This window comes from Scheffersomyces xylosifermentans (genome assembly GCF_036884685.1).
Source record: "Scheffersomyces xylosifermentans strain CBS 12540 chromosome Unknown RJT20scaffold_6, whole genome shotgun sequence".
Classification (NCBI taxonomy): domain Eukaryota; kingdom Fungi; phylum Ascomycota; class Pichiomycetes; order Serinales; family Debaryomycetaceae; genus Scheffersomyces; species Scheffersomyces xylosifermentans.
The window spans coordinates 989723-1010534 of record NW_027042944.1 but is presented as its reverse complement, the minus strand read 5'-3'; the positions used below and the strand labels follow the sequence as shown (position 1 = coordinate 1010534).

General features: G+C 41.0%; 7 protein-coding genes across 7 annotated transcripts; 5 read left to right on the top strand and 2 right to left on the bottom strand. All coding sequences in view use genetic code 12, as the record gives it.

Annotated features, from left to right (window-relative positions):
- Positions 1 to 1038: 1038 nt before the first annotated feature.
- RJT20DRAFT_129800 (uncharacterized protein) lies at positions 1039 to 2134 on the top strand. Its single transcript, XM_064917589.1, has one exon. It carries the CDS (start codon positions 1110 to 1112, stop codon positions 1947 to 1949), a length of 840 nt encoding a protein of 279 aa, XP_064773196.1. The 5' UTR covers positions 1039 to 1109; the 3' UTR covers positions 1950 to 2134.
- A 4570-nt stretch (positions 2135 to 6704) lies between these two features.
- On the top strand, positions 6705 to 7349 carry MRP8 (Mrp8p; the record flags this gene model as incomplete). The annotated part of the gene is made up of 1 exon (XM_064918465.1): positions 6705 to 7349. One exon carries the CDS (start codon positions 6705 to 6707, stop codon positions 7347 to 7349), a length of 645 nt encoding a protein of 214 aa, XP_064773195.1.
- A 1034-nt stretch (positions 7350 to 8383) lies between these two features.
- On the top strand, positions 8384 to 9651 carry RJT20DRAFT_129797 (Sec63 complex subunit). Its single transcript, XM_064917588.1, is given in 2 exon segments — positions 8384 to 9172; positions 9185 to 9651. 2 exon segments carry the CDS (start codon positions 8449 to 8451, stop codon positions 9373 to 9375), a joined length of 915 nt encoding a protein of 304 aa, XP_064773194.1. The 5' UTR covers positions 8384 to 8448; the 3' UTR covers positions 9376 to 9651.
- RJT20DRAFT_952 (uncharacterized protein) lies at positions 9513 to 11232 on the bottom strand (the record flags this gene model as incomplete). Its single annotated transcript, XM_064921567.1, has 2 exons — positions 9513 to 9748; positions 11154 to 11232. The coding sequence occupies 2 exons, from the start codon at positions 11230 to 11232 to the stop codon at positions 9513 to 9515; spliced, it is 315 nt and encodes a 104-aa protein (XP_064773193.1).
- A 794-nt stretch (positions 11233 to 12026) lies between these two features.
- On the top strand, positions 12027 to 16992 carry SEC3 (GTP-Rho binding exocyst subunit). The gene has a single exon (XM_064917587.1). It carries the CDS (start codon positions 12077 to 12079, stop codon positions 16853 to 16855), a length of 4779 nt encoding a protein of 1592 aa, XP_064773192.1. The 5' UTR covers positions 12027 to 12076; the 3' UTR covers positions 16856 to 16992.
- Positions 16993 to 17810: 818 nt separating this feature from the next.
- RJT20DRAFT_97983 (TauD/TfdA dioxygenase family protein) lies at positions 17811 to 19052 on the top strand (the record flags this gene model as incomplete). The annotated part of the gene is made up of 1 exon (XM_064921697.1): positions 17811 to 19052. The coding sequence occupies one exon, from the start codon at positions 17811 to 17813 to the stop codon at positions 19050 to 19052; it is 1242 nt and encodes a 413-aa protein (XP_064773191.1).
- Positions 19053 to 19172: 120 nt separating this feature from the next.
- On the bottom strand, positions 19173 to 20743 carry RJT20DRAFT_54777 (uncharacterized protein). The gene has a single exon (XM_064920625.1). The coding sequence runs from the start codon at positions 20645 to 20647 to the stop codon at positions 19292 to 19294; it is 1356 nt and encodes a 451-aa protein (XP_064773190.1). The 5' UTR covers positions 20648 to 20743; the 3' UTR covers positions 19173 to 19291.
- Between the last annotated feature and the right edge of the window lie 69 nt (positions 20744 to 20812).

Sequence of the window (20812 nt, the reverse complement as noted above, 5' to 3'; positions counted from 1 at the left end):
CCGCAATACTTCCCCATGTAGGCAGGACATCGATAAGTCCCATATTTTGCATTTATGGGGCAGCTACGCAAATGGGAAAAGGAAACGGAGTGATAAGAATCATAGGAAACTCCGTGCTGTCACCATCCGTGGCTGTCACCAAGGTTCCATTTGAGGCTTCTTGGGGGAGGATTACTAGAGTTGTAAAACAGCAATTGATATTATCAGAACGGGGTGAGGACCGTATTGAGATATAGACTCCAATCGCGTGGAGATACTAACAGATTGGGTAATGCTATGAAGTAGTAATGGAAAACAACGAAGACGGGATACATTGCAAAAAGAGGATCACAAGAGCTGAAAGTGCAATACTCCCAATACGATGAAGTTGCAACCATCAATAGTTACCAAATGCATCAGATCTGTAATAAATGGCACAGGCTCATGTAAAAGAATCACAGACGACTCACACCAGCCCCGGCTATCGTCCCAGAATGTCACGATTTACGCTTCCAAACATTCACAGGGTTTCCATACCGATTGAATGTAATTGCACCTGAAAGATAAATCATATGATTGCAACCTTCTCCCAGTGACAAACGGATTCTTAATCACATGTAACCCTATGACACAGTGATGATGGAACAATGGAACATGGAATCATGGAATCGAGCGCGCCGGCCGCAATGGCGAGAAGTTTCCGTGCATGACATGCACTATCGCTCATCGGTACATTTCCTGACTAGGCACTGTTGTTTCCGTCAGACAATTTTTTGCTTTTCCAGCGGCCCAATACGTGAATTTCACCAGTTTTTTACAGGTTATGCACCTCCTCAACTGGGTGTTCAATCCGATGCTCCAGGTTGTATTTAGTTCAAATGCAAATGCCTAAATAATAATCGCCCGCATGTTACATTTCCTATGTATGCTTCTTCCTATATTATTTTTTATCCTTCCATTTTCCTCACCTTATTTTTTTTTTATTGCCTTATTGCAAATGGATATAAAAGCGAATTGAAATCCAGGAATTGCAATCGGTGTTGTAAATGATATCTATATACAATTACAGCTTTACCAACCTAGACTACTTTTGCAGGCATTAGTATTCTTTGCATCTATTCAATTTCACAATGATACACGGAATCTCCCAAGACGACAGTGTGTTGAGGTCGTCGTGCCATTCGACTACCCTCCACTCCTATACTGAAAACATCGACTATTTAGAGTACATTCCAGAAAAGAATGGAAACCACTACTTGCAAGACAACTCGAACTTGCTCACCTACTTGAAGTATGGAAAAGCCTCCACTTCAGCCTCTGCATCTTTGGAACAATCTGAAGCCAGCCAAATGTTAAACCAACGCTTGTCTAACATCTGCTGGAGAAGAATCTACAAGAACATGTATGGGTTATCCGAAATTAACCCTTACTACATCAACTGGGACAAGAACTCAGACATCACATGGTTGTACGGTCCAAAATATGCAAACACTACTATCGAACCAGAACACACAATCACTATGACAGAAACTAACTGGAAGTTAAACTGCGAAGATGAAGTTGAAGACGACGGATACTACTCCTCTACAAGCGAGTCTTCAGAAGTCTCTAGCATTTCTTTCAGTGACAACGATGAACAAGAAGATGAAGACGATGACATGTCCTCTATCGACTCTGGATACATGAGCGACTACCAGTCCTCTTCTTCCATTCCAGCCTTGAGAAAGGGATCTGTTGGCTCCACTACTTCTGCCTCCACCTACTACGATGACGATGAAGAGTATGACTACATGAGTTTAAAGTCCATCTTGAAGAAGGATGAAGACGATGAGTCATACTTGTACTACAATACCTTGTTGACCAAGAAGAAGATGTCCAAGAAGGTCTCCTTCAACTTCATCGTCAACACACGCGAGATTATCAATGGCATTTCGTTCGACTACGATTTCCTTGATCAAGACTGTTTGTAACTTTAAAAAACAATAGACTTCCTTACAATAGATTCTGGTTCAATCTTGGTGAAAAGCATTTGATATACTTCTCCCATTCACTTCTCATAATAACAGTTTTCTTGCATATTCATAAAATTGCATTTCATTTCTTCTATTCATTGGTATTTAGGCTTAATACATTAAAAAGTTAGGGTACAAGATTTTGTAGAGTTTGAAACTTTCCATGACATCACACTTGATATGATAATCGTCTATACCTTTTGCATTTGATGGCCGCAAAATTGCTACCAACCCCTTACAGCATTTTGGGCTCAAATCAAGATAAATCTCCTATGATAGTACTATTTTTACTTGTTCAGGTTCCTGAAGCTGCTAATACTTCTCTACAGAAAGCAAACCATTGAGTTTGCTATTTAACCATCCACTCCTTAAAACCCTATTAGCACATGATTGATTTTACGGGAGCCCTACGATTACCAGGTGTCCGACCGAATTCTTTTGATCCCGCCTCTTGTTTGAGTCACCTCAAACCCAATTGCTTCTACTGAGTCACGATGTAGCACTTGTCGCCTCAACACTGTAGCCCATCAAAAACCCTAATTGTATTGCTATTGCTACCAGATTGCATGTGCTCCATAAGTATTTAACCCCCTTATTTGTGCCATCCAGCCGCTTAACACAAATATTTTCCGGCTCTAAGGAGAGAGTGCCTTTTGGGGCATTTGGGTCAAAAATAAGGTGTTGAGTTGATTTTTGGCATCCGTGTCTTTATGGCCCGAAGTGGTACTTGTGCCATGGTAGGAGCCAAGTTGGTGGTTACCGTGTATGTTGGGTAAGAGGAGTTTTTTGTAATATTAATTGAACCATACAAAGAGAAAACCCCCTGGCCCACGGACCAAGTATGAAATGGTAAGTATGGAGTACGGAGAAAATCGGTAACGAGATGGGGAAGGGTAACTTCAATCGATTTCAGACTGGGGAATCACGGCCGGCTATATCCTTAACATACATACCAAGCAGCTAAAACCAGATCTATTCCAAAAAAGGGCGTTTCTATGCCATGAAAAAAGACAGACACTACAGAAATACTACGTAACATACGCTGATTGGGTTATTAATAGCCAGGACTGGTCCGGGTTGTTCTTTTAGCCAGAACCAGGCTAATGCCAAAATAACTCACAGGAACGCAATATGTACCCCAAGACATATGTAGCTCATTGTACAAGACATTTGGAGTATTGTGATACCTGGTAGGTGTCGTCTCTGGTGAGAACGTAAATAAAGGAGGAATACTTCCAAAAATAGAGAAGGTGCCGTGCTACCACACTAGACTAGACGGGCATAAGGCCTGTGGAGTTAAGCCCAGATTTGGGAGTTAAGGCATTTGGCATTCTGTCCGCGAGGAATTCTTAGTGAGACAGCTCCCTCGCCCTGAAATTGGAATGAAATAGCTGGTTTAAGTGACTAAGAACTCAGAGGATATGGCCTAACTTGTCGGTAATACCTTCTACCTGGTAGTCAATGTTTTAAAAAGAAAGAGTTGTTTGGTGGGCAGTTACTTGGTTACTGTTCGGGTTACGGGAGCGCTCATTTTCTACGAATAGATGGTTGTAGCAATTTCCTAAATGGTGTTATCAATACGTGGATATTTTTTTCTCTACCGTGTGCTATCTGGAACCACCTCCCTCCAGATGGTGCAGTATCAGTGAATAGTTGGAGGCTTCTATGGTCGCAAACGATTTGCAACGGTGAAGAAGTTGCAACCTGCTGCTTCACCAGCACGATACTCCGCATTCCTCAAACTGTGGAGAACAGGTGAGATAGTTTCTTAGACCTTCTGATGAATTTGGCCCTCTGGTGAAGCCATTAGTACGTAAACAAAAAGTAACCTGTTAACTGGCATCCCCTCCTAACTACAAGCTCGGTACACTTTTTCAACAGGGTATACCCCTCCCTACGAGCCCTCAACAAGGAAACAAGTAAACAGTAACAAACACTATAGAATGTCAAGTCATTTAATTGTCATGCCATTTCAAGGGTTTCAAAGCAATACTTCACTATCTGCCTGTTGATATGGAATATGAAAGCAAGGCAATCAATTGTCAATAGGTCATAGTCCATAACGGGAAGTGCATCTATTCCCAGTTAAGCGAAAGTCTCCTTCATTGCTAAACTTAACACTTTTGTTGGATTGAGTTGGAACAGCTGAGTCCCAACCCCGTATTTTGGAAGGTTCTCCTATTTAGGAATGGTAAAGATCCTTCACAAACTTCAACATCAGCATACCAATCGAGTTCGTTGCACCTTATTCTAGAAGGTGGACACTTTCCATTTTGGGATATGATTCCACGGTGCGATTACTCGATTAAGCAATAGAACCTCTTTTTGATGTATAGCCGGAAAATCTATTTGAGACAGATACGGTTGCAATAATATGAACTACTAGCATTCTTTTGGGTATACCGTCCGTAGGAGTGACAAGAGCTTTATTGGGGTGATAGCATGTAGTAAGCCGTAGAGGACGGGGTCCTATATTTTCCTTAGCACTAGTGTGAGTAGGACCTAGCGAATAGCCAATTCGGTGTATGAACCCACTTCGTTAATGCGCTCCGGCTACCAATTTGGTATCAGGTTGCCGTACGATTTTGAGTAGAACTTCCGCTGCCAAGTGACTCTTCTACATTATACGAAATTTGGTGAACTGACGTGGACTGACTTTCACCATGGGAGGCGCTGGTGGCTTCCATCCAGTTCCTATTCAGAGAAACTTCTTTCTGGAGGGGAAGGGTTCCAACATTCCGAGTTGCATCTACTGGCCATGAGAAAACTTGGTAACCGCGGAGCCAGTAATCACAGTCTCTTTTAAGACGATGCAACATTCGGCATAAACAAGATACTACCCACTTACAGTAGTTCCAAATAATCAACAGAAACGAATGCCAGATCTTGGATTTTGGTTTAGTCATTGAAGTGCGATCGGAATCCGACATTTTTTCTATTTCTTCTTCTAGACGCTTTCGTCGAAAATTGTCTGAAAAAGAAACAACCAAAAAGTTTTACAGGTTGGAACTCTTCCTTATCCATTCCCCCCCACGATTTCTTTTATATTTCTTGGAGTGCCACTTGGCGGCGTAGCATCATCTTGGGTGACATTTACATTAAAAGCTTCGTCACTGGTCCTAGGAGCAACGGAACCTCCATCCAGAGTGAGGTTACCCCGGAATGCTTGCTTCGCAACATCTACAGTAGTCGCAAGGATAAGGGATTCAAGTGACGGTGGGAGAGACTACATTGCTAACTATCAGCAAGTTGAACAGTTACATTCCTTACTGTTTTGTCTTGCCAAGGATATGTACCATATGTTCTTTGATGAGATCGAAAGCGATAACGCCGTGGCTGATCTTTTGACCACGGATTGGCAGGAAGCTACACGTGACTCAGTATGAAAAATTTTACTAAAAGGAGTGTCATTTTTCTTGTCAAGTGGCCCCCCACGGGACACATAGAAGTCAGAGAAAATGAGGAGGAGAAGTAATATTCCATTTCTTGTGCTAGTGGCTCCTCCACAACGTTGCTGTGTTCCCACATACTAATGCGATGCCAGCAATATAACCCTAGATATAAGCAATATTACGTTACTGTATTATGACATCAAGATTATGTATCAACTTTTGTTGCCACTGCTTCTCCGAGTCATTCCAGCAATGGAGAAAGTAATCCCTGCGTTTTCCTGCTACACTAGACGAGCTAGACAGTATTAAACCCACTAAACCGAAGCATACTCGGTTCCGGAAATCTACAATAACATTGTATTTCACATTTCATGTGACAAATGGAAATATGAGTTACGAATTACAGTGCACTGGAACACATCGCTGTGTCTTTTTCCGATGAGCGCGGTTAAGGTTTTAGATCCGAATAAAGGAAATGAACTACTGCAGCTTAAGGTTTTAAAATGTCTGATTTGTACCAGATGATGCAGAGAAACCACCTGGATGTTGTAGGGATGAGGCATGGCTCTAATTCCGTCAATCGCATGTCTAGAAGCTTAATCATATGCCTATGCAATAACCTTGGAAAATGCAACCTATGGCAAATGAAATTAAAAAATCTTCATCTCTGTAGATCATGTGTTTCTCTTGGATAATCATGGAGTTACCAGTTAAGGGAAAAAAAAGGTAAAGACTTTCTACTAATTATTATGACGCCCGTCACTGACATTCTCTGTCCCAGAAAGAGAACAAACTTTATAATAAAATAACTTCTAATGACATTTTCGAAATTGAAATTTGACTTTATTTTAAACCATCCTTTCGTAGATTGCTAATGAAACTCCAAACTTATTCCAAATGCCGAAGAACAGCTGTTCATTTCTTCTTACGAATATAATTTACCCCCTACGGCGATTCATACACATGAATTTACCTGAAAGATTAATATTCACTTGCCACAGCAAGCAACCGTAACATCTGAGTATCTGCAATTGCTTCTGCAAGAATGGCTAACTCTAATTTCTAGCTCATAAACCGAAATGCCTTTCTCTCCATCCCTTATCCATCCTTAAACGAATTGTGGGGAAGACCTGCAAATAACACATACCGCTAATCGGATTTTCCGAGCCCTCCTAATCTGAGGTAGTGCGCCAACCGTTCCACTAACAAAACCTTTACATAGTTAAGAATGAATGTTGTAATTTGTTACAATATAGAAATGGTATTTGTTTTCTCCCCTCTTTTGTAGAAGCATATAGTGAGTATATTCGTAAATCGCAACATGTCTGAAAGCGGAAATCTCACCTTGGAACAACTTAATGAAAAAGTGAAAAGTTTATCCGCAATTGTGGAGAAGCAAACACAGTTGATTGCTCAATCAGGACAACAGTTGATGGCATTGCTGGTGAATGATGTAAAGACGAAAATCAATGCTTTGGATGCCGGAGTGGTGACGAAAGGACCCTCCAGCAAGGAAATTGACTTTGACGACTACGTCACCAATGAAGATATCGTGCAATTGGTTGGAGAGTTGCAGAATCAATTGGATGCAGTGGAAGAGAGAACTACGAGACGTACTTTCAATGCGTTGCTATCCAGCGACGAAGGCAAAGTGGCTCCATTGACCAACAAGGATGGTGATCTTCCCGAAACTCCAAAGATTCCCGAGACTCTTGGTGAGTTCAAGAAATTGGATAAGGTAGATCTTGTTCTGTTGGCCCTTTTTTATGAGCTTATAGTTTCTGAGCAGGAGCAAAAGGATATCGAAGATCTTTTGAACCAGAAAGAAGATAGTGCTCCAAAGGAGGAGACTATTGATATCGATGAAATAGTCAAGGGCTACACGGATCAACAACTTCTGGAAGTCTTTGACGACTTGGCCAGATATTTCGGCCTTACCTATAGAAAAAACAAGGGAACTTGGTGATAGTAAAGGTCAGATTTCAACAACCTGAGATCTCTTAATTTTTAATGCTAGATACCGCTTGAAGCAAGTATGCTACTGGAATGGAATAAACGAAGTCAATTGCTTCATTTTTTTAATTTAACTAAATATCGAGTCTAACACTATATATTGACTTATTTCAGGATATTGTCTTCCAATGTGATGTATGTTAGGATTTGATTACCGCCAGTAAAGTGATACTATCTATCTAAAAATTGACGTCAATGTAGAAAAGCATTCTCTCCTTACATACGAAAGAGTGTTTAGCAGTGGGTACCTATAATTTGTATCCCATTGCTCTCTAGGTTGTGTTGCACATCACACAATAACGTGCACCATTGGAGTGACAAAAATGCTTGGTATCAATAACCAAGTGCTACTATTATTGAATTTCAATCCCTATGCTCATACCCCACCTTAGTAACTGTAACATGAACGATCATTCTCCTACATGCTAATGCATCAATTATTTATTTCACTCCTTATACTTACCTTTTAAAGGATGAGCTGCGTCGAAGCAATATGATTGCAAAATGAACCTTTTCTAAGCTGTTCTTTTGTGCAGCCATTTTATACCACAAGTTGCAAAATTTAGAGAAAGCAACTAACCAATAGCATTACGCAAGCGAGAGGAGTATTTGAAGAAGAATTTGTTAGACAACCACCACCATTACTCTCCTATATTCCTACTTCAAAGCTGGATTTTCCGGCAAATTCATATCCCCACCGCTTCCGCCCACCTGAACTCAAATTTCTGTCCCATTCCATTCTTCAAACCAACCAACTAATCAACCAGCCAACCAACCAATCCAGCATGCAAACACTTGAAAATACCTTACTTGGCCAATCTCCTACCTCTACAATGACAATTGTAGCAACCATTGGCTTCGAACAATAATAAGAAAAAAACAGCGCTACCACACACCCAACTTATAATAAACCTCCTGCACACAACTGTTCGTTGACGTGTTTGGAAAATTCAAGAAATGAAAGGTTTTATATTCTTTGGTGGAGTATTCCTTTGATTATTGGAATTAACGAATAGTTATTGTGACGTATAAGCCGTGGAAATTGAGTAGCAATGGCCGAAGAATCTGGTAGCGAGAAAATCGCCGAAGAACATATCAAAATCTCCATCTACACTCCCTTGATCTATGTGGCGATCCTCTTAGGAATCTTCATTACGTTCTCCATCATATACCGAAGAAACCGGTTGAAGAAATTGGCCAGCATCGAGCCAATTTTCCCCGAGAACCAGACGGCTAAGATCTACGATTCGTTGAAACAGCTGGCAAGCGATCCAAATGTTCCAAAAGACCAAAAGCCACACGATAAAGTGTTGAAGGCAGCATTATTGAGAAGAGCCGCCGAAGCCATTAGAAGATCGATGAAGTTGAAGGAAAACGAACCTGTTTTCAACAAGTTGTACGAGGAAGGATTGATTGGAGACGATATTTACAAGCAATTTGAAGTTCAAGCCAAGTTTCAGGAACTTGAATTGAAGGAGATTGTTGCTGAGTGTGAAACCTACAAGAAGGGATGGGTGCAAACCTTCTTCCCAGTAGCCCAAGAAATCTGCTTCAATGAGGCATTGAGAAGAAGACTCAACTCGATGGATGAGAGATCGAAGGAATATGCCCACTTATGGGATTACTACGTGGAACGGAGTGAAAAGCCTGCTCCAGCAGCTGACAAGACAGCCAAGAAGATCAAGCCAGCTGTTAAGGCTGAAACTAAGGCTGAAACTAAGGCTGAAACAAAGGCTGAAGCAAAGGCTGAAACAAAGGCTGACGCAAAGGCGGAAACAAAGGCTGAAACGAAGGCCGAAAACAAGGAAGAGCCAATTGCTGAAACAAAAGAAGAAGTAAAGGAAGCAGCTGAAGAAGAAGACGACGAGGAAGGTGAAACTGAAGATGCTGAAGAGGAAGACAACGAGAGTGAATCAACAAACGCCAACAAGACCACCAAGTCCAAGAAGAAGAAGGGTGGAAAGAGTAAGAAGAAGTAAACAGTATTATAGAGATATAAATCAAAGTCATGCTTGGCAATTATACTCGATAATTCGAGTAAACTTCTGTAATATTAGGATCGCTGTATATACTAATACAAGTAGGCAGTTATATGTTAAGCTGCAGAGTGATTTCTTTAAGAGTTATTGTAGGGCAAGTAAGATGACCTACCACTTAGGTTGAAGAATGTTGAAGAGTACTCGTAGATACAGTCGTCGAACTGCTGGATAGTATAACCCTTGGCAATTATTCTTTCCCGCAAATCGGCCAATGGCAAGCTCTTGGAGACCTTGGAACCGTCTCCCAATGCAACACTTTGGATGATGTTGTAGATTTTGGTGGTAGCACTGTTGTCTTCTCTGAGTCTGTCGTCTTCGGTGTAAAGAGAAGATTATGATATCTTTCGTAAAATATGGATCAAGGATGATTTAGCTTAAACCGAACAAAAATGTTCTTATAGTTATTCAATTGACTGTGTGAAAAATCGTAATGTTATGCCAGCTAACTGATTTGATGATCATCAATACTATAATCATTGAGGTGATCAAAGCAGGTCTTCTTCTAATTGACTTGCCAGAATAATTATAGAGTCTTTACGAGGCATCCTTAGACTATCCTTTCCGAGGTGGTACAGTCAAAGGTATCGTAAAGGAACCGTAAAGGAACTTTCCTTCTCTGTTCCCAAACTGTTGAGCTGTTGTGACCGTACCTTACCACAAAAGCCTCAACATTAACAACCACTTCGCTTCTGAGACTCGCTTCTGCACGGTCTGAATGAATGCTTCCTTGCATAATATCCGTTAAAGGGTCCCTTACTATTTGAGAGATTAGAGAAGTAGATATAATGAATATTTTATCAAGATTTTCGTATTAATCAAGTTTATAACAATGGTTGTAAAATAATTATTAAGGTGTAGTATAAATATTAAGGTGTAGAATAAGTATTAAAGTATAGAATATTATATATGTAGAATAAGCAATCAATATACATAATAAATGCATTAGAACACATATGAATACATATGAATACATAATAAATACATTCGAAAACATATAAGTACATATGGATACATATCTCTACATAAGAATTTTCTTCTTATAAGTATTCTCTTCTTACATACCAAGACATTTTATTATCATTCCTTGCCTAAAACATGTTTTCTTATTCCAATAACTACCTATACAACCTATGATACCACTACAAAAATAATAATAATACCACCCCAGAACCATACCGTCCGATCGACGGTACATACTGTTACTACTATATTAGACTACACTACGACTACAGCATACCAGAAATAATACGCATACAGACGGCATAACGCAGGATTTCAAACATTAAAACACGATATGTTATTTTTGCTATGGTTAAATTTAAATACGAGTGGTTCAATTGTAAGAAGGGAGTTTTTTGTGGTATGCTGTCTACCTTGAAAGTAGGAAAGTAGGTACAAGGCACGAGAAAAGATGCCCCTTAAGGGTCATCGTCAGGTGTCAGGTACTGACGGATGAACAGATGTTCGTATTTGCTTGTCAGTGAAGTGTACAGATGCACAAATGCACACTGTCTACAATCTACAAATTTATAAAATCAACAAGCAGCAGCATTTCAAATTATTAATAGTACCATTAATAGTGAATAGTACTAAATGTACTAAATAATTAGTACTAAATCATGACATTTCATAATAATTAATAATAATACCATACTGCGAACAAACATCTCCATCTCCATCTCCATCTCCAACTCTGCCACGACACCTTCTCTCCCTACGCGAGACTACCACCACCAACTCCACCACCTCTAATTCATCTAATTCATCCGATTCATCCAATTCATCCAATTCCTCCATTTCATCCCGATCACACCTACCCCCCAACGAAACGCGCTTCCTCACCCAACTGCCCACCTACACAACTACCATCCACTACACCTACTTAAAAAACACATACTTAAAAAACACTTACCCGATTCGTACCTACCCGATTCGCACTGGGCTTCACTCCAAACAGAAAAATAAAATTCCCCCCCCCCCCCTCGTTTTACCTACAAACTCAACTCAACTCAACTCAACTCAACTCAACTCAATTCAACTGACATATATGCCCGCCAGAAATATATTACTATCCACGCCAGAAATATTATACAGCGGTTTCATTTTTTTTAATTCAAACTTGCAGCTCGAATAGGTTCATAGTAAGCACAAGAAATAAGTCAAACCTACAACATGTCGTTCCCAATACTAATTTGCTTGAACGGTACATGTAGTGCGAATTTTATTGGGAATTAATTATTATATATATCGGAATCGTGATTTAATATGAATCATATGAATCATATGAACCATATGAACCATATGAACCATTTCTGTCCCCTGCCCTTAGTTAGAATAATAAATGAAACCACTGCACTGTACTGAACTATCCACCAGAAATGAAATCACTACTCTGTACTGTACAATACACGCCAGATCACTACCATACTAATCCACCAGAATTATTACACTATCCACGCACTGAGGTTATTTCAGGGCCTTATACTCTATGTGCACAACCTCCCACCTTACCTGTTCATAACTTTCTTTTTGTCTTTTCTGAGAAAGTGCTGAGGCGAACTTCTGGCGGTTAAAACAGTGTTTGATCTCTTCTTTCAGGTGTTGACACGGTCCAATTCACACACTCCAGCACGATTCAACGATGTACCCCCGCGGAGGAGGCCCGGCCCAACCCATCCAGCTGCCGTACGCGTCGCAGCTGCGGTCTTCCAGCTCCTCCAAGCTGCGTTTATCGCCACAACAACAGACTTACTCGTCCCTTATCCCACAACAATCCCTGTCACAACCACAACAACAACCACCGACGTCGTTATCGTCCGCCAGTGGCCCAAATTACCACCAACCACACGGCTACCTTACACAGCAGAACCAATCCCGCTCAACGCCGCTTCTCGTAGCCTCCCGTCCGTCAAACCCGTCCTCCCACCACCCGGTCCAGATTTCTCGGCCGATCAACCCCAATATTTCGGCCTCTTCGTTCAACTCATCGACTCATTCAGTGAACAGCCATGGAGCGATAGTCAGTTCCAGTGGAGGCGGAGGAAGCAATGGAGCCGGTAACCGAATTAGTGATCCGCGCCAGAGACGAATGGTGGCAGATAAGCTCATTCACGACTGTTATCTGAAGCTTTTGGTGGGGAAAGATGGAAGGAAGTTCACCGATACTTCCTACCAGACTCATATAGCGATTAGTGAATACTCCCAGTTCCCTTCTCAGCCGCCACCGCCAAACTTGCCTTTGAGCAAGGTCGGGTCGGTGAAAAACCGTGTTCTCGTGATCTGTGTCAAGTATTCGGGACGAGTCATCATCCAGAAGGGTAAGTTTAACGACGCTAAGAACATCTACCAGATTGGTAGAACTTGGGACATGGACGAGTTGAAGTCAATCCGTAGAATAGATGACTCGGGATTGCTCCTTTCGCTCAACAAGGACTACTACTGGAAAACCGACGAGGGCATGGAACGACTCTGGAAGTTTGCCCGTGCTCTTACCAGCTATTACGGTGGATTCATGGGCCGTTATCCCCAACTCTTTGGGTTCTCCATTATTGACTTTAAACTACCACAGACGGCGGTGAAAAAGCTGTTAACTGGAAGTCCTCAAGGCACCAACGACTCTACCAACGATATTATCCTCAACGAGCCGGTTCCTGATCCAGCACTCATGAAAACCAGGTCTCTTAAACGTCAGAACTTGCCTAATCCTCTCTTACCCGTAGAAGCATTACCTCCAGCACCAATAACGGCTCCAAAGCCTTCTGATCTGAACCCGGATTTCTACAAGGACTTTGATTTCACGTCCAACGGGAAACTCCCTACAAAACCAATGAAGGTGATGCTGGTAGATAGGCACGGGTCTCAGGTTTCGATCAATAACGATAAAAGTACCGACAATTTCGACTCGCCAAGCTCCAACTACGCTAAGACGCCTCATATGAACTTGAAGTCCAATCAAAACACCCCAGAGGGCCCTATAAACGAAGACAGAGGCGTGGCGAACAGGACAACTCCTGGTTCTAACTTCCCATACCAACAAAAACTGCCTTTGAACAATATGAGCACAGCTTCGGCATTCTCCACAGACACACAGAGTTTCATCTTTGAAGATTCACAACAGCAGCCAAGCCAGTACCAGCAGCCAGATCAGCACCAAAAACTGGTCTACTCGCCAGAAAAGCTCCACGAATATGCGAAAGAGACCAGTAATTCTTCTCCTTTGAGAAATTACAAACCTCAAAGTTCAGAGAGCTTTCTGAGTGCCAAATCAAAGGAATACAAAGATGCTGAACCATTAGAGTCTGTAGTAGCACTTGGGTACGAACTTCAGCAGCAACTTGAGGGCTCAGGTTCCGCCACAGGTTCAGCTATAGGTTCAGGAATAGGGTCAGCTAAAAACTTGCCAAGAAGTGACAGTACCAGCAGCAAAACCGAAAATGACTTCATCCGTAACTTTGCTACTTCCATACCAGAGTCTCCCCAGAAAACTAGAGTGGCAGCATCAGCAAAGGTTCCAGATTTCGGCATCGAGGAAATCACAGACGATAGTGACACCGACACAATAAATATGAGCACGCTCAAGAAGCGAGTTTCCCAACAGGAGTCGGTGATCAAAAAGTTCGAAGAAGAAAGAGACATTAAAAATAACCTTGACAAAGACGTCAACGTTGAACAACAGCATTACTCCAAAGAGATCCAACCACAACCACAGGATCACGTAGGGTCCTCAATCCAGGAAATTGAGAATCTCTTGGACTCTCATCTTTCTGGTCATAACAGCAATGCTGGAGATGAAGACAAGTATTTCAACGAACATAGAATCAGTAATAGGAGTGCTGACTACAGTAATAATAATAACAATTTTAACAACCATAACAATAGTATCGGAATTGACCAGTTCAACAACACCACTGTCGACTCATTCCAATTCGATGGAGCAGAGTCTGCTCTTCATTCAGAAGTTGATTTGAATGAAGTAGAGTCGAATGCTCCATCGCTTAAGAACATACCAGAAGTACCACTTCAAACTCAATCGTCTACTATTATTACTACTACAACGCCAAAAATCATCACAACATCGGATTCACAAACGAATTATTCCTTTGAGGACGACTCTATGTATACCAACGGAGACACAGTGAGCTCTGAACCTGGCTTGAACATTGTCAAAAAGGATTCCGAAACAAATCCCCAGACCGATAAAGATGCGGAGCTTGAGGAGCTCTTCGATGAAGTTAAATGGACAATTCAAGACGACTCGGAAGCGTTTATCCGTAAACTCACGAAAGAATTAAACAACGTCAAGCAACAGAATGTGAAAGAACTCGTGTCTCTTAATTTCGGTAACAGTAGCGTCTCCCAAGACGTGAATACATCCATATCTGAAGTGGAGAATATCTCGCATATTTTTAAGAAGATGGAAATTGATTTCAAGTTCCTTTCACCAGAAGTTAAGGCAATTGAAAACAACTCCTCAGGTCTTCAGGTCAAGTCGATCAATAAAAAGATTCTCTACAATGACTTGCGTGGAATTCTTCAGAAAGTTAGTATCAATTCCAGTGATTTGAACATCATTGAGAGCTTCCGCGAATTCGATAGACTTAGTCAACTAGAGTCGCTTGAGTTAGCCCTTCTTGACCTTTATAATGCTCTTAGTACCATTAGGTTCGACCCTGTTGATGAGGAATATGATCTCAGTTCCATGAGAGCTTTGAAACAATACGGCGCAACTTACGAGCGCGTCAGCAACAATTTCATTAACAATTTTATTCACTTTGCAAAGAGTAAGTTACGAAAGGTTATAGTTCAAGCCCTGGAGAACTTTGACCATTTCCAGCCTCAAATTCTCCTCAAAGAACTCAATGGTTTGTTGATCTACTCAGGAATTACCTACTTTGTTAAAGAAGTAGGTGGCTTAGCCTTCCGTGACTTAAACCAATACTTCACTTCTATTTTGAGTGATTTTATGGAATCATTAATAAAATTCAAGTTAAAAACAATTAAGTATAGTGTTTCTACTGCCAATTCCAGTACAACGTCTCTTACGTCATCTCCTACACTTGAAGACGTGACAACACCTACAACCCTTAAAAAGTCGAGAACTTTGAGATTGACGAGAAAGGTGGGAAGATTTGGAAGTTTATCAGCTGAAGATGCAGATGATCACAGACATCAGAGTCCTAATCTAGATTCAATCCGTAGATTTTCTGGAAGAGGATCCAGCAACGAAATTGATGACCCTAAGGTGGTAATTGCTATTGTGGACGAGGCTTGTGACCTCATTTCCCTAGTCCAATTCTTTATTGGAACTTTCTTCCATTATGACAAGGATACGACGGATTACGATGAGTTCATAAAGGCTGAACCATACAGCGCACGTCGTAAGAAGCTTGATCAAGTACCGCAACAGAAAATTGAGACATTGAACAACGAGAAGAGTTACGCTTCCAGTGATTTAATTGGTAACATGACAGCGATTTTCGGTAATTTCATTAATGTTTTCCTGAAGAAAATCAATCCTATGGAATTGATTCTTCCGGTGATCCTTATTCATGTCGAGAACTTGCTTCATAGTACACAGTCGTCTAACCAGGAATTCCTATCATTCTCATTCTTGAAGAAGATGATTGACAAGTACAAGACTAACTGGGACAAGTTTATCGAAAACCAAATAGAGCTTTTGAACAACTCCATTATTGTTGCTAAGAGTGGCGTACTTCCTTCTGTTAAGAACGTGAACCAATTACTCTTGATTACGGAATCGTATCTTGAGAACCACAGAGATATCAGAAATACTCAAGTTAGAGAATTAGTTGACCATTCATACGGACAGATATCTGAAGCTTTAATCCATTTGTTTATGCGTGATGATCCATTGTTGAAAAACAACGATTTAGATGACAAGGAGCGTGAGCATAGAAATGTAAGCATTATCCAGAATATATTCTTCATCTTAGAACAGCTTGGCTCCTTCAATTCTGCAAATGCTTCGACTAAGAGTATGAAGACAAGCTTGGAAAGCGTCTTCAACAAGGTTGAGGCAACATACTTCCAGCGTTTGTTGAACAAGAATGTCGGTAAATTAGTTGAGTTCGTGAACAATTACGAGGCTCTTGAGAAGATGAACAATGGCAAACCTAAGAAATACAATAAGAAATATGTCAAATCTCTCTTGGCCAGTTATACCAACAAGGAAGTTTCCTTGAAAGCACAAGAGATATTCAAAAAACTCGAGAAACACTTCGTTACTGGCGGGGACATGTTTGAAAAGGACTTATTAGACAAGCTTTGGTTCGACATGGAGACATCATTCGTGAACTACTTTACTCGTTTATCCAAGATCTTGAGAAATGATTTCGATAGAGATATCGAGTATAATGTCAGCAGACAAGAGGTACACACAATCTTCAAAGCTATTCATTAGGTTTAATGATTAGAGATCTTAAATTTATGACGACTTGAAGAAGCGTTTTGTGAAGAATAGGGACAGAGATAGTAAATTGTTAAGCTTTAAAAGCCCACGCTTAATTTAACTGTAATATAGCAAATAAACACTTAGACATCTATTAGGAAAACCCCAGTAATTGCAGCCACTGTAATAGTAAATCAACACTAGAACTTAATTAGCAAAAGCCGAATTTAGTTAGATAACCACGGTGTTTTAGCTATTAGCTCATATCAAATCAATAATAGAGAGACTGAATAGCAGTTAATCCAAATGAACAAGTCGAGAACGGGTCCAACACACCTGGAGAGTGGTTCTACGGGCTCCTGTTAGAAACACTTTGGAATACACTATCCTCATATCCTATTCCTCTACCTCTCTCCACAACAGCCAACCACCGCCAATTCTCTCCTACACTACTCCCCAATTTCCAATTCCTATACCGAATACCACCACTCCATTCTCGATTTCCATCAACATTAAGTCAACATAATGTCATAAACTACAAAATTGTGGTTGCAGCTATTGCCTAATACGGACATTACGCCGACACCACATTAAATCCGAAATACGGGCCTAATTCACCTATCATCACCACCTCTACCCATTCTACCCTACTCAACACTAAGACGGTGACTAATTATCCACAAATACCTCTAAACAATGCGGTCAAAGATTACTAATTGCCCCGTTGAGCCCGCACATGTATACGAGCCATCTTCCATCCAATACAATTAATTCTTAGATAACACCCTCCGCCACACTGATTGCGAATTCGCAACAATCGTTATCTCCAGTTATGGCTGCGACGGACATACCACAGGGGCACTATATAGCTGGGGTGGGAGCCGGCAATGAAGTAGCACTGGAACTAGATCATACATAACGATAGATTAGAACGATCTGTAAGTGAAAAATTAACCTGTTCTGAAAAATGGCACCATCAGTTCAAACAATTCCTCAGCAAGATGCCTCCAGTGAACCTTCAATTGATGAAATCATCAAGAAGATCACCTCTTTGAACGTCAAGAGTGACGGAAGAACCAACTTTAAGGGTGGCTACGTTGTATCTGACCTTGAAAAATTGCCAGCACCAACTAAGAAGAGATACGAGAAGTATGGAATCGATATTACCCCAGGTTATCCTCAAAGACCCCCAACGGAAGATATTCCTATCTTCATTGAAGATGCCAAGGCCATTAGAAGCACCCCATGGGAGTTCACCGACAGAGGCACTAAGGCCGATCCAGAAAAGAAGGCCTTATTTGGAGCTGCCAAGGAAGTTAAGCATTTAACCAAACACATTGGTACTGAGATCGTTGGATTACAGTTAAGCGAACTCACCGACCAACAGAAGGATGAATTGGCTTTGTTGATTGCTGAGAGAGTGGTTGTATTCTTCAGAGACCAAGATTTGTCTCCTCAGAAGCAATTGGCTTTAGGCGAATACTACGGTAAAGTCGAGTTACATCCTCAACAAGCTTATGTTAACGGTTTACCAGGAATTACTGTTATCTGGCCAGAACTTTTCAAGTTGTTCACCAAGATTTCTTTCAAGACAGCTTATAACACCTTGACCTCAACATGGCATACCGACTTGGTTCACGAATTGCAACCTCCTGGTATTACCCATTTGCACAACGACACGGTTCCAGAAGTTGGGGGTGACACAGTGTGGGCATCTGGTTATGCTGCATACCACAAGTTATCTCCTGCCTTCCAACAGTTCTTGGATGGTAAGAAGGCTGTTTATTTCTCTGCCAACAAGTACGTCGACCGTGAAAACCCATTGAAGGGTACTGTTCATATTGAAAGAGAGCATCCTATTATCAGAACTCACCCAGTTACCGGTTGGAAGTCGTTGTATGTCAACAGAGGCATGACAAGTAGAATTGTAGGATTAGAACCAGAAGAGTCGAAGGTTATCTTGGAGTATTTGTTTTCCGTTTTTGAGAAGAACTTGGATATCCAAGTCAGATTCAACTGGAAGCCAACCGTAGAGGGTTTGGGTACTTCTGCTCTTTGGGATAATAGAATCAGTCAACACTTTGCTGTTTGGGATTACGAAGGAGAGCAACCACGTCACGGAACCAGAGTGAGTACTTTGGCCGAAGTGCCATACTTCGATCCAAGCTCCAAGTCCCAGAGAGAAGCTTTGGGTTTATCATTGGATTAGAACGATTGATAGAGAATGTGAAAATGCAGTATTAAAAGTAGAATCTCCTACATCTTTATTTAGTAATGAAAGTCTTCTGTGAAGTCAATTAAATTTCAAGTAGTGAAGGTATCGTCAATCCTTATAGTAAAATTGGTTATAAGTCAGGTCATTGACGGTAAGTATCAGCATATCAGCATATCAACATAGATGTCTTTCATTGGCTCTCAGCATATATAATTACCCGACATTAATGTTCACTAATAATAAGCGCCACGTCCAGAGTACTCTTTCGGCGTGCTATCGCCTGGAGCAGAAGCCCCTGTGACCAAAGAGACTGGATCATAAGTCTTGATATCAGAAACTGGAATCTTATTGCCCAATGGCCACTTGGAATCCTTATTAATTTCCTGCCACTTGACGATTTCGTCAAACTTGAGAGTGTTGTTTTCCTTCTCTAGCTTCAAGTTCAATCGGATTAACTGGTCAAAAAGATATGAGATGTCGTTAAGAACAATGCCAGATTTTTCATTAAAGACCGACTTGTTGATATCAAGGGTAGATATTGAATTAAGATTACTCAACAAATGTTCGTTTCTTCTAGTCGAGATTTTTGTTTTGAATTTATCTTTCAACTTTTTACTATCTGTTCCAACGCTTTTACTCTGTAGGTTCAATAAACTGAAATGAACCAAGCCAATGGCCTGGCCGAGCTTTTCTTGTTGATAATTTTCCACAGCTAAGAAGAAACCAGCGTATGAGCTTGCATACTTTTCTATTATGGTCAAATATTCTTGCCAGTATTTGTAGTTCAAGCTGATTTGAGAGCTGGATTCCAAGTCCACCAACAATCCCTTCACGGTCCTCAATTCGTTGAGGATATAAATCGCTACTCTACACAAAGTACCGTTGTTTGTTGTGGTGAAGGTTTCTGTGGCTTCGAATTCATTTCTGTTGATCCACGAAGATTTAGCCAAAATTGACATTTGGATGTTTATTTCACTGACTTTCTGGAGAAACGTATAAATCGTGGCATTAAGCGATTCAGAAGCAATTACATTGAGCTGAGCACCAAATAACGTGTAAGATATAGCTTTCTTGTAGAAATTGACCACTTGCTTCCATTTTTCATTCAACTCTTGGATGGTTGATGGAGTTGTATCGGAGTCTATCAATTCGTTGGTCAATTCACTACCAATTTTATTATAGACAAAGGAAATCGCTACTAGAACCATTTCCACTTCATTTTCTAGTGTCCATGTATAATTTGTGTTGGATTTCGACTTGAATACATTGTTCAACTTGTCTCTTTTCTTAGTTTCTGTAGTATTCTTATACTGAATATTGGACCATGGCAAGTCTGGAGACTCTACGATGGTTGTTTTCGCTGAAAAGCTCGCCAAAGAACTCAATTCCGTGGTGCCTACTTCATTGTATACGTATCTGATGATTTCTTCCAAGTAATGTTCCAAATTTACGGCGTAGCGGATAGAATCGTGGTACGACGATAATGTGGGGACTGCTAGCGACGCTCTGGAACCCTGTAGCGACGGTGGTAGCGATGAGGACGACTTGAAAGCTGTTGGAAGAGGCGGCGTGTTGGGTAGAACTATCATTGGGGTACGTTAGAATGGGTGTATGGTCACAGAAGCGAATGTGGAGGTACAGATGAGTTGAAAGCACGAATGAAGGGATAAAGAATTCAAATAGCCAAGGAACTTCCCATCATCACCAGCACCAGGTCGGCGGTAAAATGCTTGGCTGGAGAAAGAAACGCGTAC